The sequence below is a fragment of the Castor canadensis genome, chromosome 9, assembly GCF_047511655.1.
Source record: "Castor canadensis chromosome 9, mCasCan1.hap1v2, whole genome shotgun sequence".
NCBI classification, from domain to species: Eukaryota; Metazoa; Chordata; class Mammalia; order Rodentia; family Castoridae; genus Castor; species Castor canadensis.
The window spans coordinates 53,666,534-53,693,041 of record NC_133394.1 but is presented as its reverse complement, the minus strand read 5'-3'; the positions used below and the strand labels follow the sequence as shown (position 1 = coordinate 53,693,041).

General features: G+C 37.0%; 1 protein-coding gene across 3 annotated transcripts in view; it reads right to left on the bottom strand.

Annotated features, from left to right (window-relative positions):
- The window catches only part of Trpc3 (transient receptor potential cation channel subfamily C member 3), a 168,925-nt gene that overhangs the window by 1,934 nt on the left and 140,483 nt on the right, over positions 1-26,508 (bottom strand). For 2 of the 3 annotated variants that reach the window (XM_074041642.1, XM_074041640.1), the window contains exons 10-11: positions 25,765-25,848; positions 3,378-3,453 (exon numbers count right to left, since the gene is read on the bottom strand). In XM_074041642.1, coding sequence (XP_073897743.1) covers positions 3,378-3,453; positions 25,765-25,848 — 160 coding nt within the window. The remainder of the gene's footprint in view (positions 1-3,377; positions 3,454-25,764; positions 25,849-26,508) is intronic. The other variant, XM_074041641.1, reaches the window with a different exon arrangement.

Sequence of the window (26,508 nt, the reverse complement as noted above, 5' to 3'; positions counted from 1 at the left end):
AAGGAATGTCTGCCTTTAAAAATATACTGACCTTTGATAGAGGAGACCAAAGAAGGAAAGAAAGAAAGCAAAAATTATGAAGTACATCACATCTATGTACAAACAAGACACAAGGCACCATGCGGAAAAATGTTAAACAATACAGGATGGGGAAAGGCAAGGAAATGCTGTGGAGAGGGGTTACGGTGACTAAGTGCAACACATGTACAGGTATAATGCCAAGGCAAAAATCCCACTAACACCGAACAGACACCTAAACAATGAAGGACAAGAATGAAAAACAGGTCACACTAAAAGGAGGGCACTAACGGGAGGTGGAGGTTAAAAGAAAGAGGTTAAGAAGGTAAATATGGTTGATGTACTCTCTGTACAAGAATGAACATAGGGCTGGTGGAGTGACTCATCTGGGAGAGTACCTGCCTAGTAAGTATGAGGCCCTGAGTTCAAACCCCAGTACTCCCCTCCCAAAAAGAAGAATGAATATAGGATTTTAAACCTATTCAAATCACCGTAAGAAGGGAACTAAGTTAGAAAGGAGAAAAATGGAGGGGATGAACCAATTCAGGTTATAATACATATATGCATGGAAATATCACAATGAAACTCCCTCTATAGCTATCTTAAACAAACAAACAAACAAAATGTCTCTTTTTTTAAAAACAGAGGACAAGGAGGTAAAACAGGTCCTGTCTGGGGGTTGGTAAGAGTGGGCAGGGGGAGGATATAAGGAAAGGATATAAGAGGGTGAATATGGTGGAGATATTATGTACTCATGGAGGAAAATGGAAAAATTAGACCTTTGAAACTATTCTAAGAATGGGAGCGGTGTAAAGGAGAATGATGGAGGGAGTGAATTTATCTATGATACATTGCAAACACTTTTGTAAATGTCACAGTGAACCCCCAGTACAACAATAATGTGATAATAAAAACAAACAAAATAAAATGACTGAGAAAACTATAAAAATAGTTCAGCTATTTCTGTACTAGTAAAACTCAGGTCTAAGTATTACTCCTTGGCTCACTCAACATTCCTTCTTTGTTTTGTGATACATGCTGGGCAAACACTGTACCACTGAGCTACATCCACTGCCCTCTTAACACAAGGTATCCTGTGCTAACTGACCCATCACTGGAGTATCTCCTTCCTATCTGCAGGGAGTCTTTGTTGCTGTCAGGCATAAGGGCTGACACCTACACCCAATAACTTCCATTTCAATCATAAAAGTTAATCCTAGTAAAACTGACCCTTTGTCCTTTGCCCCCAGCTCTTTTGTCTACTTAAACCTATAGCTCATGTCTGTACCCCGAAGATGGCTGAAGATGAGCTGAGTGCTTACTCGCCTCTTCCCATGGCATATCCCAAGCCATGTAATAAACCTTCTTTCTCAGCCTTCACCATGCCTCTCTTTTTGGCATTTAGGGAAAGGTGGCCAGACCTAGCACATGGAATCACAGGAGATTTGGCCGTGGGTTCAAAACTCTAATTTCAGGTTCCTTTTTAAGCAAAATAAAACAAAAAAGCTTCCTTTGGCACATGGCAAAATAAAATAAATTGTCTAATTGAAACCATGAGTCAGTCTTTCTTTCTTTTTTTTTTTTTTTGTGGTACTGGAGATTGAACCCAGGGTCTTCCACATGCTCAGCAGGGAGCCTCCTGCAGACCGATTCCCAGCCTGTGCTGATGTTCTCCACCATGCAGCACCCACAGGGTTCTCCTTCCTTGTTTTTGTTGGGGGAAGGGGGGCAGTACTGTGTGGAACTCAAAGCCTTTGAGCTTGCTATTCAAGCACTTTACCCCTCAAGACATACTTCCAATCCTTTTGCTTCAAGTTTTTTCTTTTTGTTTTTCGGATAGAATCTTGTACTTTTGCCTCAGATTGTGGGACTGAGATGCTAATCTATCTGTCTCTCAAGTACACGCACTTGGCTTTTTTTTTTTTTAGAGGCAAGATCTCTTTACCTAGCCCAGGCTGGCCTTGAAATCTTGATTCTCCTACCTCAGACTCCCAGGTGCTGAGATTCTAGGGTGTCACTACATCCACACTCAGCTCCTTCCTTATTCTTGAGCCATATGGAAATTATTAAACTTTTTTGGAATTTAGTTTCTACTAAATGAGGGACTATCTCATCTAATATGCTACATGAACTATACGATCAAACTTTCTAATTAAGAACTTTATTCAGACTGGATGTATGACTCAAGCAGTAAAGTGCTGGCTTTGTGAGCACAAAGCTCTGAATTCAAACCCCAGTCCCACCAAAAAACAAAACAAAACTATTCAAAACCCAAGTCTCATTAATTTTTCCTCTTTTGGGCAAGGGCTTGAACAATATTGCTTGGTTTTGATGCTGTTATGGCTGCACAGTTCATCCTATTTTACTTTAGTTCTGTTTTCCAAGGGAGGTTATGGTACAGCTGATAAGATTTCTGCTTTCTAAACTACAATTCTATTCCAATCCTATCTGCCTGTGACTGTTTCTAGGTATCCATAATTAGATTTTTACTGGTTCTCAGTCACATATTCATAGATTTCTTTTCCAAAAACATATGACTCTGATCTACAAGGGATTCCATGTTACTCAGGTGATGGCTTCAAAGCCCATCAATGATTTGCCCAGGTTAGCCCTTTCTTACCGTAGACAGACCTAGTTGCCTATCATTGTTGTTAGAAGGTATAGTTTCCATTTTTTAGGACAACATCTCTCCCAGGTTTATTTCTTTCCAACTGTAGAATTATGCTTTGACTCTACCCTCTAGCCTTTAATGAAAAATGTTTATGTTCCAGACAGATGTTCTGCCTAGAATACACTTTGAAAAATGCTTAAGTAAAAAGTGAAATTCAGAAAGAAACATCATACAAGAAAAATGGATTCAAGATTCATTTCTGAACAACAGAATAGAGGTTTTTCTGAGAGCACGCAGGATTCTGGATGAGTCAACTATTCTTGTGACTGCATCACTGGGAAAATGTTAAGATTAATGTGAACTCACTAAGAAACAAAAATGACACTACTGACTGCCTTTGTAGGAAAGATTTAAAAGATCCTAAAAGATGACAGTCTTTGCATTCTTTCTTTTCTTCTTTTTTTTTGCAGTGTTGGGATCAACCCAAAGCCTATTCATGATAATCTTTGAATGCTAAGAATAAATTAGGGTACTCTGAATACAGAGAAATTGCCTCTGATCAACATTTTTAATAAGAGTTTATTAAAATGATGGAGTTTTAGAAAAGTAACATAAGATTCTCCTGTCAATCTTGGAAGAACCCAAACAGCATGCTGGGATTGGATTTTTAAAGTATGCTTCAATGTGATGTTTTCCATGTTCATTAAGTTAGTTACGAAAAAGATGTTTCTCAATTAGAGATGCTTACCTTCATTAACTTCATCATTTTCTTTGTCTACTTGTGCTTTCAAAACATACCGCTTTATTAGTCTTTTCATTATCTGCTGTTGAGCAAAAAGAAATTATTATATCACCAATGATACACATCAGAACCCTGGTTCTTATTCTCCAAAGAGCCTTACATGCCTGTAAAGCAAACGACTCAAGGCAGAATAATCATTACTGTTGTTTTGGCATATGTCCTTCTATTATTTTCAAAAATTTTTGTATACATATAGCTATTGTATGTATTCAAGTTCAAGTTTTCTGAATATCATATATTTTGTTGTTTTGCATGTTTTCTTTTCACAGAAGTATATATTGTGACTATTTTTCCATTCTAAGTAAGTGCACTTAGAAGATAATTGAGGGGGTTTTCTGATGGTATTGGGTTTGAACTGAGGACCTTGAGCTTGCTTGGCAAGCACTCCTTATCACCTGAGTCACACCTCAAGCTCAGGTAGGCTGCAGAATAACTGTTTATCCATATGGAAAAAGTGACTTTGGAGGCCTCAGACATGAATACAAAAATTAATTTCAGTACATCATAAATAAGAAAACAGAGTTTTGGAATCATTTTAATTTTTTTAAAAGGGAAAATATATTACTTCAGAATACAGCTGGATTTTAAAAAAAGATAAAATATTCTACTTACAATGGAAAAGATTAATAAATTCAACTTCATAATTTAGAACTTCTGTTTATAAAATTATCATGAAGAAAATAAAAAGGCAAGTCACCAGCTGGTAGGAAAAATGAGTACTACTGATAGCTGATAATAATAGATGCAAATATGTAAGAACTTTAAATTAAATAAGAAAACTCAACCAAACTTTTTAAATGAGCAAATGACAAACAGCTATTCTACAGAAATGGAAATATGAATGGTCAACAAACTTGTGAAATAATCTCCAACTCTTTTCTTGGAAAAATACAAATATGACCAAAATGAGATACAATTTTACATCTAATAAAGGGAACAATAAGTAAATCTGGTAATGATTATCACAAAAGATATTTACATCAATGGGGACTTTTATGCTTTTTTTGGCATTAGTATAAACAAACAACTTTGGAAAGACTTTGGGTTTTTTTTTTTTTTTAAGCAGAACATTGGCATATTCGTTTATGCAGAAAATCCACTCCTTAGTGGGTTTAGAGCCTAGAGAAATGCACATGTGGACCAAGAGACCTTGTTCTAAACAGTAAATCCAGAAACAATTGAAACATTTATCAACAGGAGAAGGACAAATAAATCATGCTATGTTACAGAATGTAATGTTACAATGTTCATTAATGAAACTAATGAACCAAAGCCACATACAACCATGTGGAAATCTTAGAAGCATCATGTTAAATGAAAAATTCTAGTTGCAGAAGACCTCATGAAGTATCAAACTATTCTTATAAAGCTCAATAACAAGGTCCATCCATATAATATATTTTTAGGAATGTCTGTGTGCATGTATACATGTATGTGTGCATCTATACACATGTGTGCATAATAAACCTATATTTGAAAAGTAAAAAAAAGCAAGAAAATTAGAAACCCAAACTTCAGAACAGTGATTACCTCTTAGATGGAGGCAGAGGGGTGGGGTAGGGAGAAGCACATGAGACTATGGACAGATACTACTATTATTGTCAGATACGTGGTGATTTCATAAGCATGCATATAACTGTGCTTCATAATTTAGTATGTGTTACACATATTCTCATGTAAATACCAAATATCACATTTATAAGATAATAAATAAAAAGAGAAAAAACCTGAACTAAAATGCAGACATAGTGAGAATGGAAAATACACCTCAATCTTAAGGAAGTACAAATTATGAACCTAAGTGACCCATTGTTGGGAACCAAAAGCCCCAACCTAACAAGGTCACTGTGGCTTAGCAGCATTCCAACAAGGTTGGAATCTGCAGGTTCACCATGTCTCTATCATGGTGGGAAGGAATGCTAAATGGTTTCCCTTGACTGAAAAGAAGTTTATACTTAGTCGAGGACACTGGCAATAAGAATGCAGGGTGGCAAAAACAGAAAAGATGTTACTAGGTCAAAGTGTTTTTGATGTTTAAGTCTCCCTCTTTTGTATAAAGCTTGCTGAGAAAAATAAAAATTTGCCAGATGGTCACCAGCCTTCTAAACATGTGTCTTGTCATTCCCTTCTGGAGTGAGTGAGTCCTTTTGTGTGTCTTGTCTGTTCATTCTTTTCCTGAGTCCTTTTGGGTCAAGGACCTCTGCGATCCCGGCAAACCATCAAGTAAAAGAGAAGATTATAGGATAATTCAAAATGTCTGGTTCAAAGAATAACAACAGATCAAGAGAGAGCCCATGGTATTGAAAAGGAAAAGCTTAGTTTCCCAGTCACAGTAAAATACAAAAACTGTTGAATTGTGGGAATTCAGACGCCAGGAGAGGGTGGGTCACTAATTCATTTGGCAAATTTTTTTTTGAGACCAAATTCTGTGCCAGATACTGTCCCAGGTGCCAAGGATACAACAGTGAACCTAGTGCCTAATCCAGTAGAAAGTTCATATCTATCTGGAACAATTCACTATGATGGGCAAACATAATAGGGATGTAGTTAAGTTTAGTTAGGGGACAGTGAAGACAAACTGTTCTAGAAAGAAAATACAATATTGTGCATATCAGTTAAAAGCAGCTTGAAAAGCTACTAAAAAAAAATCAGTGGAAAAGACTATTCAACAAGTGGTGCAGAGATAATGTACCATCCTTATGGGAAAATTAAAATTAGATCTCTACCTCACACCATATATGAAAAAAAGAGGCTAATAGATTAAAGATCTAAGCAAACAAAAGAAATTTTAAAAAGGAAATATTTTTGAAAAGATAAAACAAGACATAAAGAAAAGGTTGATAAATCTACATTCAGACTAGTTTTGAACTCTTATATAATAAAGGATACCAATGCAATGTAATCTTACGTTAAATCAATAGGCATTGTCCTGGAGTTATGATAAGCTCCAAACTGATGACAAAGTATCTAAGTACCCTAAGGCTTAAGCCCAAATTGCCACTAGCAGTTGGGGCCAAGCCACCTCCCTGCAGGACTGAAGTTACCACCTACTTTCTTCTCACCCACCATAAAGAAAAGGCTGAAACTTGAAGAGGCCACATGCCAGGCCCATTTGGAGAGAGGTTATTGTCTCCCTTACTGTGTGAAAGGGAGAGGGCTTCACTTCTCCCTAGAAGCTAAAGAGAGGTAGAAGTCCAAGACAACCACACATAAACATTAGATAGCCTGAGAAGGAAGCCTGGCATTCCAACTGAATGTCTACTGGGAGACTTGCAGGCCTGCACCTGGCAATGAAGTCAGAAAGAAAAGAGAACTAAGAGATAAGAGCACAGCAGCCAGTAGTTCAACTTGTACTGTCATTGTTTGGCAGTACATTGGGTTGGGTGGCAAATCAGTGATGCAAATCAATAGTCTATTCACTGAGTGGTACTGGTACAACAAGCTGTCCTTTTGAGAAGGTTTAAACTTCTATCCATACCTTGCATCACACCCTCCATCATACTGTGCAAAAGGAAATACACCCTTACATTCCCCCATGCCACCACCACTTCCCTCTACCCTAGCTCCTCCCCTCTCTCTAGCCATACCCTGCCCTCTTAAGAGAGGTAGGGTTGCTATGCCTACCACACAGAAGTCATCCAAACCTGGTCACTTGTAGAGCAGTAGAGACAGACTAAGAAAAAGCTGCAGCCTCTGGAAACTCAAGTAAAAAGGAGTCTGCCCCAACCTGCTTTTTCCCCAGTCTTGCTGCAGAAGATGAACACCCGGAAGACTTGGTGGTGGGGGGGAAGGCACATGAAAGCAGAGAAGTCTCTCCCTGCTTCAGCCCCTAGAGCCAGAGACCCTGCAGCCTGTGCGAGGGAGTGGGAAGAAGAGCTTCAGATTCAATTTTCTATCCCTGGTATTCCCCAGTTCACAATAAACAACTCTCTCTTTAACTATGAACATGAGATTTTCTAGTAATGAAAAGTCATTGGGGAATTATGGAGTCTTGCCAAGATGTAAAGGGGTCCTCCTATCAGCAGAAGAGCTCAAAATACAACAGTCAGTGGGAAATTATAGAAAATAAAATCATTTTTACACATCCACAGGTCTGGATTCCTTAATGAACCCATTAAGCAAAGTTAAGGTGTGCAGTTGTGTAAATAAGAAAAAGGTAAACATCCAAGTAGAATTAGGTAAGTAGAGTTAGGCAAAGAAATGCAAATTCACAAAATGGAAATCTGGAATGGCCAACAAACATAGGAAAAGATGTCAATCTCACTGGTAATCCAGAAAGAGTAAATTAAAATAATAAATACCAATTTGCACTTACCAGTTTGGCAAACACTTTTTCTTTTGGAAAAAATTTAAACCCACAGAAAAGTTGAAAGTAAAAAGTAAAATGAAACTAAATGCACATGTAGATTCACCAATGTGAGGAATTTGCAACATTTGTACTCAGTCTCCTCTCTCTATTTCTTTCTCTCTCTCTCTCTCTCTCACTCTCTCTCTCTCTATATGTATATATAAAATGATTGATGCATTTGAAAATAATTTCCAGACAAAATATCCCTTTATCTCTAAATAATTCAGTGTGTGTCTTCTAAGAATAAGAATATTCTCTTACATAATGTCTTAATAATCAAACTTATAAAAATTAACATAGATCAAAAACTATCTAATAGATAGTCTATATTGTCTTGTTTTCCCAATGAAAGATCACTTGTTGCTTTTAGATACTATGTATCTTTGGTCTCCTTTAATCTGGAGTAGGTTCTTGGTTTTTCTTTGTCTTTCTTGGTGGGCCAGTTGTTTTGTAGTTGGCAAAAATTTGCTTGCCTGTGAGTAAGCTGGGAAACTCTTGTACTCTACTGTTGGAAATAGAAATCAACATAACCACTCCTGGGTAAATAATCCAGATAAAACTCCTATAAATGTGCAAAAGAAGACATTTACTAAGATATTCATTATAGCATTCCTCATAATAGTAAAAAATGGAAAATAAGCTAAATAGTTTTCAAAAAAAGACTGAATAAACAAAAATGGCTTATTCTATATAATGGAGTCTTATGCAGAAATTAGAATGGAAAATGATATATATATATATCAATATGGGTTAACCCTTAACTGCATAAAGGTAAGTGAAAAAAGTAGAAGAATAGACAACATATTTATTTACATATGTTTCAAAAACATACAAAATTAATATATAATGTTATGGATAGATCTATGTAAGTAATAAATGAGTAAAAGTATACTTGAGAAGAACACATCTGAACTTTAAGACTGTGAAGCTTTGTGGGGAGGGAGGAAGGCTAGTGGAGTAGAGGAGGGATGTTTCAGTTGTATCAAAACTTCTTATGAGAACTAAGCAGAAGAATATGGCAAATGTTAACCTTATTAAATCAAGGTCCTGGTGACATAGATGTACAGAGAATATTTGTGATACCGTTCATGTTTGAAAGAGCATACAACTACAGTGTAAAATATGGTAAGATAATAACCTATTGTGACGAGTAATTTTTAATGCTGCCTAGCAAATCCTTGTGTCCACCCTAGCCTCAGCACTTATGCCATGTTCAGCAGGAAGAGCCCCTCAGTCATGATAAATATTTTACAAACAATGTTGTAAACACTTTAGTTGGTAAAAGAAGTAAGAATAAATCAGGGCTTAAAATGGTCTTATTTAGAACCATTTTGAAAGGTTTTATTCAGAAATTCTACCTCTCCAAAAAAATAAAACTCCTTAAAAATTAAGGTGAGGCAGATATGTCTGGAGTCAAAAATGTCTGAATTTGAATGCAGGCCTTTATTTACCAGATGAATAAATATAAGGCACTTAGTCTCCAAGCTTCCATTTCCTCAGCTCTATAACAAAGTAATAAAATTCAGCTCATACGGAGTTGTATAGATTAAAAAGTCAAATACATACAAAAGCATAGTTCCTGCTTTTAAAAGGTTAACTATTGTTGGTGTTAGTTCATAAAGTTTCAAGATTAAAATATTGCTAACCATACTCTCTATTTAAATAAAGATATCTGAAACCATGCTTAGAAAAGGCTATGTAATTTTACATTTACTGCCAGAAAGAAAAATGATATTTTAAAAATTCATGTAGTGTTCAACTTCCCTAAAAACATGCTTAGTCAAATCATGCCTACTAAAGACTCATGGAAAGGAAAATAGAAATGCATGTTTAACCTACAGGGAAAATTATGTATACAGCCTTCAAAATTTGGTGTTTTAAACTTACCATGTATCCCACAAAATCTTCACTTTAAGGGAAATCCTACCTCATAAAGTACATATCTTTGCAGAGCTGTGCCCTATGGGCTCTTGGCTGGAAAAGCAGAATCAAGTCTCATATCATGTGATTGTAATTGTACATTACTGGACTACACCTCTGTGAATGTAAAGTGTCTTTATGATACACAGTAGTGACCATGCTTCATCAGAGCTGTTTTTAATGATGTTTTAATGAAGGGTTTCTTTCCAGATATTGATTAAGAAGTCAATAATAAAAATAAAATTAAAAAAAGGTACCAGGTTCTACAACAGTAATAGAACTTTGCAGTTTCCTAGGGTTTTGTTTTCTACTTTTTTTTTAAATTGGGGTGTGCTAGATGTCTCTAGAACTTGTTCAGATGACGGCAGAACCTGGAAAGGCTGTTGTTGCTATTGATGCATAACATACTGATTTTATCAATTTTTTATGTCAATATATATGAGATTTGAAGTTTTAGAAACTTTAACTGTACTGTCAACTTTGGGAAAAAGTATTCCAATTTACAGTGTTGAGTTGGCATTGTACAGAAATTAAAGCCATACTGGTCTATAAACATTATTTTTTGTTCATTTTTATTGGTATTGTACTGAGAGTACATTGTGACATTTATAAAAGTTCTTACAGTATATCATAGTTGAATTCATCTCCCTTTTTTCCCATTTGTACAGTGAATACATACTGTATTAAACATGTAAGGTTTAATCTATGTGAGTTTGATTACAAAAACTAATAAAAATATTCTCAAGCCAATGAAAACCATTTCACCTTCATATTTATAGCTTTAATATACTAACTCACCATTGCATCAAGTTTGAGCTTCTCTATAAGGCAAGAAGACACCTGATGTTGAACAAAAATCAGTCTCTCCCCAACAAAACCCAGCCTGTTAAGAGCCCATGTCATGGTTCATGTTGGAAAGATAATTAATTCCCAAACCATCTGTAGCTCAGAGAAGGGGAAAGGATTAGCCATGCCCATTCTACTAGGAAGCTTGTCTGGAAAACCCAAGGTATTCTTTTTTCCCCTACTGCAATAATTCCTGAATAAAAACAATTTTTACACAGATAGACCTCAACACAAGGATAGTAAGAGACTTCAACACTCCACTATCACCAATTGATAAGTCTTCCAGACAAAAAAAAAATAAAGACACTTTAGAATTGAATGACACCATAGATCAAATGGACCTGACAGACATCCTCATAGTATTTCATTCTGCAGTAGCACAATATACATTCTTCTCAGCAACCCATGGAACTTTCTCCAAAATAGATCATATTTTAAGTGGTAAAGCAAGTCCTAACAAATACAAGAAAATTGAAATAACTTCCTGCATACTGTCTAACCACAATGTAATACAATTGGAACTCAACAACAAAAGAAACAGCAGAAAATACTCAAACACCTGGAGACTGAACAACACATTGCTCCATGACCAGTGTGTCTTTGAAGAAATAAGAGAGGAAATAAAAAATGTTCCTGGAGTTTAATGAAAATAAAAGCACAACCTGCCAGAACCTATGGGACACAGCAAAGGCAGTGCTAAGGGGAAAGTTTATAGCCATGAATGCATATATTAAAAACATAGAAAGCTCTCAAGTAAATGACCTAATGCTGCATTAAAAAAAACCCTAGGAAAAAAAAAAGAACAAGCTAAAACCAAAATCAGCAGAAGGAGAGAGATAATAAAAATAAGGCCTGAAATCAACAAACTAAAAGAACAAAAAAGCCATACAAAGAATCAACAAAACAAAAAGTTGGTTCATTGAAAAGAAAAATAAGATTGGCAAACCCCTAGCAAACTTGACTAAAATGAGGAAGAAGAAGAATTAAATTGATAAAATTAGAAATGAAAAAGGGGAGCTCACAATAAATACTAGTGAAATTCAGGAGGTCATTAGGGATTACTTTGAAAAACTACATTCAAATAAATTGGAAAATCTGGAAGAAATGGATAAATTTCTAGACATGAATGACCAGCCAAGACTGAACCAAGAGGATATAAACCACCTAAATGGATCTATAACTAGCAATGAATGAAGTAGTGATAAAAAGTCTCCCAAAAAAGAAAGTCCAGGACCCGATGGATTCACTGATGAATTCTACCAGACCTTTAAAGAAGAATTAATACCAACACTACTCAGACTTTTCCATGAAATAGAAAGGGAAATAATACTGCCAAAATTATTCATGAAGCCAGTATTATACTTATTTCAAAACCAGATAGACACAACCAAAAAAAAGAGAATTATAGGTAAATTTCTAATAAACCTAGGTACAAAAATTCTCAATAAAACACAGGCAAACCAAATTCAACATATCAAAAAGATCACACACCATGATCAACCTGGTTTCATTCCAGAGATGTAAAGATGGTTCAACATTTGCAAATCATTAAGTGCAATATAGCATATTAACAGAAGCAAAGATGAAAATCACATAATCATCTCAACAGATCCAGAAAAAGCATTTGACAAAATTCAACAGCCTTTATGATAAAAGCTCTGATGAAACTAGGACTAGAAGGCATGTACACAATAAAGGCTATATATGACAAACCTATAGCCAACATCATATTAAATGGGGAAAATTGAAACCATTTCCTCTAAAGTCAGGAATAAGAAAAGGGTATCTACTCTCCATTTTTACTCAACATAGTCTTGTAATTCCTAGCCAGAGCAATAAGACAGGAAGAATACATAAAAGGAATTCAAATAGGAAAAGAAGTCAAACTATCCCTAGTTGCAGATGACATGATCTTGTACCCAAAAGACCTGGAAAACTCCACCAAACTCCACTAGACATCATAAACACCTTCAGCAAAGTGGCAGGATACAAAGTCAATTTATAAAAATTGGTAACCTTTCTATATACCAACAATGAGAAAGAATATAGGAAAACAATTGCATTTACAATAGCCTCAAAAAAAAAGTCAAATACCTAGGAATAAACTTTACAAAGGAAGTGAAAGACCTCTATAATGAGCACTATAAGCCATTGAAGAAGTCAAAGACTTCAGAAGATGGAAAGCTATCCCTATGGTCATGGATTGGTAGACTTTATATTGTGAAAATGGCTATATTATTAAAAGTAATCTACAGGTCCAATGCAATCCTCATCAAAATTCCAGTGACATTTGTCACAGAGATTGAAAAGTCACTAAAGATCATGTATAGCCAAGGCAATAGTGAGCAAAAAAGAACAATGCTGGAAATACCCAACTTCAACTATATTACAGAGCCATAGCAATAAAAGTAGCATGGTACTGGCATAAAATCAGACATGAGGACCAATGGAACAGAACAGAAGACCCAGATATGAATACACGCAGCTATGCCCATCTTATTTTTGATGAAGGTGCTCAGAACATACAATGGAAAAAAGGCAATCTCTTTAATAAATGCTTGGAAAACTGGATATCTGCACGCAGAAAACTGAAACTAGATCCATGTCTTTCACTATGTACAAATATCAAAGTAGATTAAGAACCTTAATATAAAACCTGAGACTTTGAAGCTTGTACATTAAAGAGTAAGAAACTGGAACCTACAGGCATAGTCAATAACCTTCTAAACAGCACACCAATGGCTCAGCAACTAAGAGAAAGGATTGACAAATGGTACTACATGAAACTAAAAAGCTTCTGTATAATAAAAGAAGTGGTTACCAGATTGAAAAGGCATCCCACAGAATGAGAAAAAAATCTTTGCCAGCTATATATCTGACAAGGGATTAAAAACCAGACTATACAGGAAACTCAAATAAAATCAATGACCCAATGAACTGAATAGAGCTTTTCAAAGGAAGAAGTTCAAATGGACAAAAAAATGCATGAAGAAATGCTCAACATCCCTGGCCATAAAGGAAATGCAAATCAAAACCACATTAAGATTCCCCTTTACTCCTGTTAGAATGGCTAGCATCAAGAACACAAACAACAAATGTTGGTGAGAATGCAGGGAAAAGGTAGCCTCATACACTGTTGGTGGGAATGTAAATTAGTACAACCGCTATGGAAAACAGCAGGGATGCTCCTCGAAAACTACATATGATCCAGCAATACCACTCCTAGGGATATACCCGAAGGAATGTAAGGTTACAATAAAAGCACCTGTACACCCATGTTTATTGTAGCATTATTCACAATAGCCAAGCTATGGAAACAGCCAAGATGCCCCACAACTGATGACTAGATTAAAAAATGTGGTATTTATATACAATGGAATTTTATTCAGCCATAAAGAAGAATGAGCTTTTGTCATTTGTAGGTAAATGGATAGAAATGCAGCTCATCACCTTAAGTGAAGTTAGCCAGGTTCAGAAAGTCGAAGGCCACATGTTTTCTCCCCTAGGTGGAACATAGGCCCAGTACAAATATAAGCAATAATATATATATATATATATATATATATATATATATACACAAATATATACAGAACATGTACTCAGAAGTAGGACTGATAGAGGAGAACAAGGGAGGAAGAAGCAAAGGAAAGAAAGATAGTGAATAATAATGTAATACAGCACATCTGTGTAGGAACAAGACACAGTGATCACACTAAAAATTGCTAAACAACACAGAATGGGGGAAAAGGGCAAGGAAGTGCAGTGGAGAGGGGTTACATTGACTTAAGCACAATGCACGTGCAGGTATAATACCAAGGCAAAAATCCTTACACTAAAAGAGGAACAGACACCTAAACCATGAAGAACAAGAATGAAAAAAAGGTCACTCTAAGAGCAGGACACTAACGGGAGGGGGAAGGTGAAAAGAAGGAAGCAAAGAAGACAAATATAGTTGGTGTACTTTCTATACAAGAATGAATGTAAAATAGTTAAACCCGTTGAAATCATCAAAAGAGGGAGACTAAGGTAGAAAGGAGAAAAATGGGGAGGGATGAACTGATTCGGGTTATAATACATATATATGTGAAAATGTCATAATGAAACTCCCTGTGTAGCTCTCTTAAACAAACAGAAATGTCCTTTTTCAGAACAAATGAAGTGGGTCCTGTCTGGAGTTTGGTACCAGTGGGAGGAAGGAGGAAGTAGGGAAGGTAGAAATAGTATGTATTTATGTGTAGCAGTTCCATAACATAAATCAGCCCATGACATTTTAGGAATGTGGAAGAAGCACCGAGACTTGGGAGAAGCCGAGAACTAGCTGGGCCAGAGGACCAGGAGGTACAGACCCGCGTGGGCCAACAATGGAGCTATAGGATACCATTACAGACTGTTCTTTAGGTTAGGGTGGAAGCCTTACACACACACACACACACACACACACACACACACACATACACACACATACACACACGCACACATACACACATGCACACATACACACACACATACACACACACACATGCATGCATACATACACACGCATGCATACACACACACGCACACTCACATGCATACACACACATGCATGCACACACACACATACACACATACATACACACACACATACATATACACACACACATACATACATACATACACACATACACACACATACACGCATGCATACATACACACGCACACATACACGCACACATACACACACACATACACACACACATGCACACACGCACATACATCCCCTTGCTCCAGCACTCAGGGGCACCCAGTTTCTGGACCTCACTGTGCATCTGTCTGCTAGCCTTTCTCTATCAATGAAGTTTCTTTCCTGCCTGTCACTCTGGCGCTCCAGACTGTCATTCCTGAGACTGTTCTGAGAGCAAGAGCTCATTAGCGGATCTGTGGATTCCCTGGTGACATCTTGCGCCTGTGACATCTGTATGAAAATGGAGAATATGGGACCTGTTGAAACTGTCCTAAGAAGCAGGGAGGGGTAGATAAAGGGGAAGTATGGAGGGGGCGAATTGACTAAGATATATTGTAAGCACTTTTGTAAATGTCACAATGTTCCCCAGTACAACAATAATATGATAATAATTAAAAACTAAATAAATAGAACCCATTTTTACCACTTTACCATCTTGCTTGGTTTTTTTTTTACCACAGTTAAGAATGGGAGTTATATGGACAAATTGCCTGGATTTGAGTTATGGCCCAGTTTTTTTTTTTTTTGGTGACACTGGGATTTGAACTCAGAGCCTCATGCTTGCTAGGCAGGTGTTCTACTACTTGGGCCACTCTACCAGCCCAGTGGCCCCACTTTTTTACAAGCTGTGGGACTTGGTGCCTTAATTGCTGTAATGGAAATGTTAGAATGTATCTTGCAAAAGAGATACTATAATATAATTATATTACAATATAATTACAATATAATTGTAATATAATTACAATATAATTATATTACAATATAATTATATTAATATAATTATTACTGCCTCATTCTATTGATTAATCTAGCTTAATAATGATGGTATTATAAGCAGGGTCATATGTAACAAATAAAAGTACCATTTAAACGGTTGTTGTGTGGTAGCTGGGTGCTGGTGGCTCGTGCCTGAAATCCTAACTGTTCAGGAGGCACGGATCAGGAGGGTTCGAAACCAGCCCCGGGAAATAGTTTGAGAGACTCTATCACAAAAAACCCATCACAAAAAAGGGCTGGTGGAGTGGCTCAAGGTGTAGCTGAGTTCAATTCCCAGAACTGCAAAATAATAAATAAATAAATAAATAAATAGTTGCTGTGGGGGAAGGGGTGCTGGGGATCGAACCAGAGTCTCATGCATGCTAATCAAGCTCTTTACCATTGAGTCACACCTCCAGCTCCATTTTAAATTTTACCTTCAACTAAATTTCCAACTGATTCTGTCATGAATCAGTACCCAAAATTAAATTGACCAATAACAGGTTCATCTTTTTTTCTTCTCTTCATCAAATTGCTACCTTATACTATAATAGTCTATAGATTAACTTCCATTTACCATAAACCTCTAGGAATTATCTAGGTTTTTTTTATTATGAGCCTGTGTATCACTCTTTAAGGAAGACATTGTGAGTATGAATTTTCCCTGTCCAGGGTATGGAAAGCCTAGAAAGAGGGTCCAAAAACTGAAACTGTATGTTAGCCAGGTGAGGACCCCAGCTGGTAGTTTTGCAAATAAACCCAAGACCATTTTTCAACTCCACACTAAAACTGGGAGAAGCAATAAGATGCAGGTGGTTGGATACCTGGTAGGTGGTTGAATAACTTCCTTCCTCAAAAGAATCAAGGCTTTCCTTTTCACTTGCTTATTTTTCACTGACTTAAATTTGACTAACAATTGTTAAGTACTCTATCCCATAATTTTACATTCATTTAATTCTACAAAGAGGTCAAATTTGACTTTCATCAGTAGGTTTGGTACTATGAATTTTAGCAATCTGAGAAGTGTTACTGAAGGTAAGGAGAGTCATCTGGAAACATAAGGAACTCAGAAATACACAGTAACATTTTAGAGAGGGAAGGGATTGTAGAAGCCACTGATTTCATTTTTCCTACCACTCATAGTGAGATTTCCTGACAGAATGCTATTACACAGCCCCTCTATAAACATCTGTGAATCAGCGGGCCTGCCACTTTTCCCAGACAGCTGGTTTAATTCATTGCGGACAACTGTAGCTATTAGAAAACAATTTCTTTGAAGTACCTTGTAGGCATGCATGAAATCTACTTATTAAAAATTGCATGAGGGGCTGGAAAGGGGGATAACAGAGTAAGTGAGGGGTGAATATGATCAAACTATATCATATACATACATGGAAATATTACAGTGAAACTCTCCACATTATATGTACTAACAAAAAATGTGGGGGGAAAAATCTCTTTGTATTGATCCAAAATTTGCTTTACTGTACCTTCTAACTACAGGTCCAAGTTCTGCTCTTTGAAGCAATAGAGAATAATTTGCTTCTTCTACTCGATTTGAAGGACTGAAGGACGGACTGTGGGAGGTCCCAAAAGGCGATAAATGGTCAAGGAGACACTTCTCCTACCTAGGAAATGCCTGTTTGTATCTGAAAGGCATCTCTGCCATCAGGCAATGCAAATAGGCTATAAAACCCCACTCTCCAACCTGACCCAGGGGATCACCGGTTTCCGGGTCCCCCTGCATTCTCCAATATGCAGTCTTTCTCTTTTCTCCAACTAAATTCTCTATAAATAAAATCTTTCCAACCTTTGCTGTTAGAGTCTGTCTGTGCTTTCATTCTCAGAGCAGGCTCAAGAACCCTGAGCATCTGAAATTCCTGCACGTGTCATCCGTGCATCATATTTGGCGACCCAGATGGGACCAGCTTTCACCTGAGGTCGGTATAGGTTGTGCCAAACTGGGAAAGACTGCCTAGGAATGTGACCATGAGCGTCCGGCACTCCGGTGGAGTCTGTTTTCCAGGAGAGACCCCCCACCACGGCCTAGCTACGGTGGAACTCTCAGGTCGACCTTTACTCCCTCTCTCTCTGTCTTGTTAAGGAGGGTTTCTTCCTTGGGAAACTGAGGAAAAGGTCCGAGCCCACTACAGCTGTACGGCAGGCAATCTGAGGAAACTCCGAGGCCAGGCAGGGGTTTGTACTACACTGCCAAAGCTATGTGGGCAGAACTTGACTTCAGTGCACCAAGGCTTTTTCTTTTTTCCTCTCCTTAAACGCTAACACTCTCTTTCAAGATCTGACCAGCTTAAGGGGAGGTCCAAGAACAGTTGCTGGAAATGAAAGTTTGTCTTCAAGCCACAAAAGGTGTTCTGGCCGGGGCACTCCCCGGTGTCACCCAAAGGCTGGAGACGCAACTTCCTGACCTGCCCTGAGGCCCCAAAGGCGGCTAAGTCTTGGACCTCTCCATCCATGTCCACGGCAAACAGACAATCAGATCTCTCATGCTTTCTTCATGGTTTCCGTGGCCTGAGAGTGGAGGTCACCTCTTGCTTCCAGTGCTCCAGTACTGCCTTTGGCAGGATCGACCTGGACAGCAGGGATGATCAATAATCCCTCATGCGTTGAGTTGAGCCTGGAAACTCTCTTTTTCCTCAACCCTCAGCCTCTCCTTCCCCTTTCCCAGGCAGTTCAGGATGAGTGTCCCCCTCCCTGCCTTTGCTGTAAATAGCAGTGAGCTTCTTTCTTCAGGGAGTTTGGGAAAAATCCCTACAGGCATCAGAAAGTGCTAGTCTCCAATTTAGGCTTAACTGTCTTTGTCAAGCATCAGATTAGTTAAACAGGTTCCGCAGACTGCCCTCAGAAAAAGAAAAAAAAAAATAGTTAAAAGGCAAAAACCTCAGGTCTCCGTTTTTGCCCCTTACCAGAGCAAAAGCCTCCAGATGCTCTCTCTCCTTTCATAGAAAGCATATATGCCTCACAGGATATATAGGGGAATAAAAGTCTACTTCATCAGGAGTCCCCATCCATGCCTCTAAAGGGGTCCTCCTTCTGGCCATGCAAGCCCTCTTGGTTACTTTGATAGAGTTATTTTTAATTACAAGCGCTCAGCTGAAAGAGGAGAACTAGGCCTACTTGGGTCGTAGGGCAAACAGGCAAGTCAAATAGATGAGAGATTGGTCAAAGATCGTCTCAGGGGGGTGGGTGCAACTGAGATATCCATCTGTAAATCCTCCACGACTCCACCCACGAGTGGCAAGGGAGAGCGGGACGCCCTCTCCCACTAGAGTTTCTCCTCATCTGGGGACGCTTAGATAAAAGGAGAAACCTCTGTTAAGGTGACCAATTTTCCCTTGTTTCCCTTTTTAGATGGGAAATCAAGCCTCAAGGATCCAGGAAGGATCCCCCCTTGCCTACTTATTAACTCAAGTTTTACTGCACCCAGGCTTGGCCACAGTATCCTCTGGGAGATGAGGAAAGATGGCCAGAAGGAGGCAGCATTAATTATACCATTCTTCAATTAGATATGTTCTGTAAAAAGGAAGGAAAATGGACCGAAGTTCCATACGTTCAATTGTGTTTTTTCCTAAGAGACCACCCAGAATGGCTAAAAAAATGCAGGCTAGATACCCAGACCATGGTAACCCTTTGCAAAAAGCCCCCAAACTCCCTTGAGCAAAAAAAAACCCATCTAATGCTCCATCAGCTCCCCCTCTTCCCCCTTACCCAGCCACCTCACACACTAGACGCTGTCCCACAGGACTCTATCTCCTCCAGTTAATTCCTAGAGGGGACAGAGCTCATGTTCCTTTTAGAGCAAGTGAACTTAAAGAAATAAAAAAGGATTTAGGAAATTACACAGAAAATCCAGATCAGTACATCCAGGCATTTAGAGAAGTCAGCCAAAACTTTGAACTGAGCTGGAAAGATGTAATGCTATTGCTATCTCAGACCCTCACTTTGGAGAAACAGCGGGTGCTAGATCAGGCAGTCACAGCTGGAGACAATTATCACTTAGATAAAAGCAGGCCCTCCAGGCCTGTCTCCTACTGGGCCCTCACAGGAGGAGGAGGGGGAGGGAGAAGAAAGACGAAGACATTGGATACCTAGAAGGGAGCCTCGATTCCCAATTCCAACAGGAGATCAGGCAGTGCCTAGGTATGACCCTAAGTGGGACCCTGAAAATGACAAGGATGAATGGAGTCGTGATCATTTCATCCACTGCATTCTTGAGGAACTAAGGAGAGCCAAGGTAAAATCTCTTAATTACTCCCAAGTCACAGCTGTACAGCAAGCACCCTTAGAAACTCCCCCTGCATTCTCCAATATGCAGTCTTTCTCTTCTCTTTTCTCCAACTAAATTCTCTATAAATAAAATCTTTCCAACATCTGCTTTTAGAGTCTGTCTGTGCTTTCATTCTCAGAGCAGGCTCAAGAACCCTGAGCATCTGAAATTCCTGCGGGTGTCATCCGTGCATCAGATTGACTTTCAAATAGACTGTCTTCTGGACTCTCCTGGGATTGGACCAGAGACCAGAGATTAAGGCACATCTTAATCTGTCTTTGAAGAAATTGTTTTGGAGAAGAACCCCTCATTTGGATGCAAAACACACAAGATGATGGCCCTGTGTTCTGAAGGTAGATGTGACTAGTTTTGAAAAAAAATGTAAAGTCAAGGAACCAAGTTTTATTATACAAATAGTTAGCTGAGTTCGGTAACTGGTTAATAATGAAACATTTTTTATGTATCCTATAAACTAATTATAAAAACATTTATTTAAAGATGTTCTGACAAAGTTCTGAATTATGGTAGGTTCACTAAATAAAACTAGTGTATCCCAGACTGGGGATGTAGTAGAGTACTTGCCTAGCATGTACAAGGTCCTGCTTTTCACAAAAAAATTAAAATGAAAAAAAATCAGTGCACTCCAAGAGAATACACTTTGAAGGAAAAATATTTTCATTTTTCAGACTAAGATCTGGATTTGTTTAAAGGTTAACTTTTCCCTTTTGTAATCACACTGCATGAAACAAAAACCCATAACAATTAAACAATTGTTATTGTCACTCATTGTTATGAGCTGAATGCTTCCTCAATGCCAAAGTCATGCATTGAAATCCCTACCACCAATGTAAGAGTGTTCTTAGTGATTAGACCATGAGGGTAGAGCCCTCATGAATGGGATTGGTGTTTTTACAAAAGAGAACCCAGAAAACTTTCTTGCCCCTTTCTCATCATGTAGGGACACAGCCAGACGAGAGCACCTATGAACCACCAGACACTGAATCTGCCTGTGCCTTGATCTTGGACTTGTGGCTTCTAGAACTGTGAGAAATAAGTGTTTGCTCCTAAGGCCACCTAGTCTATGGCATTTTTTGTTATAGAAGCCTAAACAGACTAAGACAGCTATGGGGTTCATAACAAAGAGATTTCATCTGCATTTAAACAAGGTGTTTATGTAAATTTTGGCATGTGTATAGTAATTGAGAAATTTCCCCCAGAATTTCTTTCTTTCTTTTTTCTACTGTGACTTTTTGGGAGCCACTACAGCTCACTCAACGTGCAAAAGAATTTTTTAAGTGGTGAGGAGATCAAACCCAGGACTTTGCAAGTGCTCTACAACTGAACTACACTTGCAGTCCCATAAAGGAATTCTTCTCCTAAGAAAATATGAAATGTACAGGATTGTGGAGTCTCTACACATTTAGCAAAGATCATCTCATACAGAATCATAACAATTTTCAGCCAATAGGAGTTTGAAGTTGACATTAAAGTTAAGACTTACTCCATTTCTTAAGTCACTCAAAAGCAATAAGAAACAGAGACAAACTTTGGAATTTGGGGTTGCAAGACTAAAAGGCTATATACAGAAATTCAGTATATATATATATATATATATATATATGTAAAGAAAAGTCATATTTGACCGCAGTGCTTTGTTAGTGAGATGGAGAGAATCTACCTCATGAATAGTCTTGTAGTGATATTCTTTCATAATGAAAAATAAAGAATTAATGAACTAATGTATACAATCTTATGTTTAGAGGAAAATTCCTTTTAGGTTAGAATGTGGTTCTGATAAATTTTGACCCCATTCTAACCTCCTGCAAGCAGCTAAGAAGAATTTACTTCATTTAAAACTAAGTAATAATAGGGAATATACACAGGATCTATATTAACAGAGTCCAGGGAAAAAGGATAAAACAATATTAGATAAAGAATGATCACTAAAAAAATGTTAACGATAGATGAAAACGTTATTTCATCGTTTAGACATGATACCATGGCTGGAGGCATGGCTCAAATGGTAGAGCACTTGCCTAGCATGTACTAGGCCCTGATTCAAACCCTGGTGCCACTAAATCAATCAATCAACCAATAAACATGACACCATTTAAAAACTGTACAGCAATCATGTCTTTGAAATGGGACCACAAAGAGGTCAAGGAAAATATAATGAGCCAGAAAAGGGAAACAATATGTAAGCTAACAAATCTCAAGAAAAGGAAAAAAATCATCACAGAATGAAAGGTAAATTGGAAACAGCACAAACAAGGGTAGCAAGGAATAAAATACAGTATGAGAAAAAAGAAGCCAAAAGTAGAAATGGATACAAAATTTAAAGAGAATAGAAAGAGACAGAGAGAAAAAAAAAAACCAAAAAACAAAAACTCAAACCTCTTTTCCTTTGTCTTGTCATTTTTCAACAAATTTATTGCCTTGTGTTAAGACACCATTTAAGCTCCATATTCTAGTCACCTCTTTGAAAACCCATCCCTGGGTTTTTCCATGTTTGTGCATTGCAGGTATAAACTGTTTTTTGTTTCTCTCCTGTTAATCTATCACTTGTCAGTTTAATTTGCAGTCTCCAGTTACAAAATCTAAGAAGGTAAAGGAAAAGATTTGTCTTTTACTCTTCACCTACAATTCTAATAATTTAACTAGCAAGAACTGGGAGGGGAAGGGGGAAAAAGTAAAAGATAAAATAAGCCCTTTGTTTTTATAATAATTTACAGCTGGATGGCCAACAGATAAAAACTTGAAAGGTATAACAAATATAAAAATTATAAAGATAAGTAGCAAGACAAATAATATAACCCACTTGAGCTGAGTCTGACAATTCTTTTCCCCAATTTTTTAGTTTGGCACATGGCCAGTTGAAATTAGTAGTTTATTTCTGAGCCTTCTTTGTAGGTAAGCAGTTTGTGCAATGCCATAGAAGTTCTTTGTAGAAGGAACTTTCTTCCCTGCCACCTTCTGACTATATTTTAGACTGCAGAAATAATAGCTGGAGCTCCTGCAACTTTCTTTGGCTATGAGATAATGTTGAAGATAACCATCCATGACAGAGAAATATGATAGAAAAGGCCTGGGTCCCTGACATTATCAGGTAGCATACCAGGAGATCTAGATTAATTACCTCCTGAATTCTTAAACGTGAGAGAGAAATAAGTTTCTACTTTCTTTTAGCCTTTTAGTAGTTGCTATTTGGCAGTTTTGTGTGAGTTTTAACAAATTTATTCTACTTAACATGAGCAATATAACAACTACTTAAAATGATAATGGGTACACAAAAAAACTTGCACAAATGGAAAGTACTGTGTTCTTAAAAAGGAAAGTAGAACATGAAAAATATGTCAATTCTCCTTAAAAATAACACAATCTCAGTAAAAATACAAACTAAATTATTTCGTGAACTTGACAAGCTGACTCTAAAATTGAAGTAGAAAAGTATAGAAAGCCAGTAAATTCTGTAAAATAAAAATCCTGAAGTAAAGATCTTTGTGTATGTGGGGTTTTTTTGTTTGGTTTTGTTTTAAACTATAATAATTAAAATAATATGTTTATATAGCATGAACAGACAGATAAATGGAACTGGATAGAAAAAATAGAAATAAGTCTAAGTAGATATAGGAATTAAGTAAATGAAAAAGGTGGTATTTTGAATCAATAGAAAATGTAGATCATTCAATGCACCCAGTTATGTAATTATCTGGAAGAAAAATAAGTTTGGATCTCCATCTCATACATTGTATTAAATACATCTTATATGGATTCAATATTTTCATATAAAAGAAGTGTACATAAAAACTTATGAAACAATAAATCTTCTGAAGTAGTGCACAAAGCCTAAAATCATAAAAGATTTGTCAAGTTGACTGCAAAAATAAAAAAAAATTCAGGATGAGATAATATCCTGTCTTGGACATAAATATCCAAGACATTCAACAAACTGATGAAAAAATTTTCAACTCATATCAAAAAGGTTAATATTTTTAAACTATTAAGAAATCCTCATACATGAGACCAAAAAGCCATCAAGAAAGAAGATCAAGAAAAGCAAATATACATTGACTCATAAGAATATAAAACATTAAACATAAAAAGAGTCTCAAATTCACTCATGATAAAGAAATGCACAGCAAAACCATTTTCATCTATCTATTTGGCTATACCCTTTGGTTACACAGTGTTGGTAAATTAAGACGGAAATGGGGGCTGGTGGAGTGGCTCAAGTGGTAGACTGCCTGCCTAGCAAGTGTGAGGCCCTGAGTTCAAACCCTAGTACTGCCAAAAATAAATAAATAAATAAGGAAACGGGCACTCCATGTACTCACTGTAAAAGTGTAAGTTGGTACAAACTCCATCAAAATCAGTTTGATAATAACTAAAAACTAAAATGCACAAATATTTCAACCAAACAATTCTATACATTTGCATGTATTTAAAATGTCAAATATATATCAATAGAAGACTGATTAAATAGACTCAGTACAACAATAGATTGGAATAGAATATAATCATCAAATGAAGGTTTTGACAGTGTACCAATTAATGTTGCACAAGTTCCTGCTTTCAAGAAAACTATAGGAATAAGTTTATACCCATTAATTAACATCACCAGACATTATAAATCTCTTGGTTCTCATTAAACTTTATACACATCAAAATTTAAAGATTTGACAATAGAAATGTTTCGCCAGATGAAGCATAAAGAAAAGTGTCTAAATGTCACATCCAACATCAAGATACAATTGAATCAGTATAGAACCTAACAATCATTTGCAAAATGGATCTCCTGAACGAAAAGCCTGGAAAAGTGTGGGGAATTTTCATACTGTGAGAGCATTATTTACTCTAATATGTTGTATCTCTTGCTTCTTTCTCCAACTTGAGGTTTATGAAAATGTTCTTTGGAAATTACAGTAACAATTTGCATTCAATATTGTAAAAAGAAGCTGGACGCTGGTGGCTCACATCTGTAATCCTAGCTACTTGGTAGGCAGACATCAGGAGGATGGTGATTTAAGGCCAGTTTTGGCAAATAGTTTGGGAGACCCTATTTTGAAATACCCAACACACACACACACACAAAAAGGCTAGCAGAGTGACTCAAGTGGTATAGGTGTGAGGCCCTGAGTTCAAACCCCAATACTGCCTATACATTATATTATATTATATTATATTATATTATATTATATTACATTATAGTATAGTATAGTATATATTAAAAATATATTTTAAAAGGAGCTCTTATTCCTCATGAAACACAATGAACCCCAATGAACAACTTGAAGTCTGATTTCTAAAGTGCCTTCCAACTAATGTACTATCTTTCTAGTATACCTGAAGAATATAACAGTATGCACACACACACACACATACATACATGTACACACACAGAGATATGTGGAGTCACAAACAGACAGATAAAGAGATATGTGTAATGAATGCTTACCTGATAGCGTGTTGGCTGATTGAGAATGCTGTTAAAACTGTGTGATTCAAAAACTCTTGAGTTAGATTGAGTGAAGAGGTTTAACTAGGAAAAAATACAATTAACCTAGTAAATTAGAATACATTTATTTGGAATCAGAAGTATGGTCTATTCCCCTTGATAACATTTCTGGAGTCAACATTTCTGAGGAATATTTGTGGAAGCTGAGTTTTATAAGTGACTTAATATATTTCCAAAGGTAAAAATTAATGTGAGAAACATGATCACATTTGTCAACATGTCAGCAAGCTGCACAGTAATGGAACTACTAATTACTAACATAGTTTTAAAAGTTGACTATATTAAACATTTTTCCCAAGGAGCCAGAACATTCATCAAGATGTGCTCATAGTATGTAGAGGTTCAAGCCCTCTGAAGTGGTTTGATCTGTTCCTGAGCCTGAGTTCCTTTTCTGGACTTGAACAGAAACACACTACAGTACCATCCAAATAGTATCTTATAGCTCTAAAATAACATATTTTTCTGAGCGTGTTTGTCTTACATGGAGCCAGAATTGTAACTTTGGAGGTAATTGGTTAATGGCTTTTTTTTTCCTTCTTCTTAAGGCTTAGATTTGGGTAGGTAGGAACCAAAAGCAAGAGGAGCACACAGGTACTGTCCACTCTTCATAGTTATCAGCAGGCTTGCCTATTACTCATGCGCAAGCTGCCACCTATAAGGTGTGATTCAAAAGCAGGGCCTCCT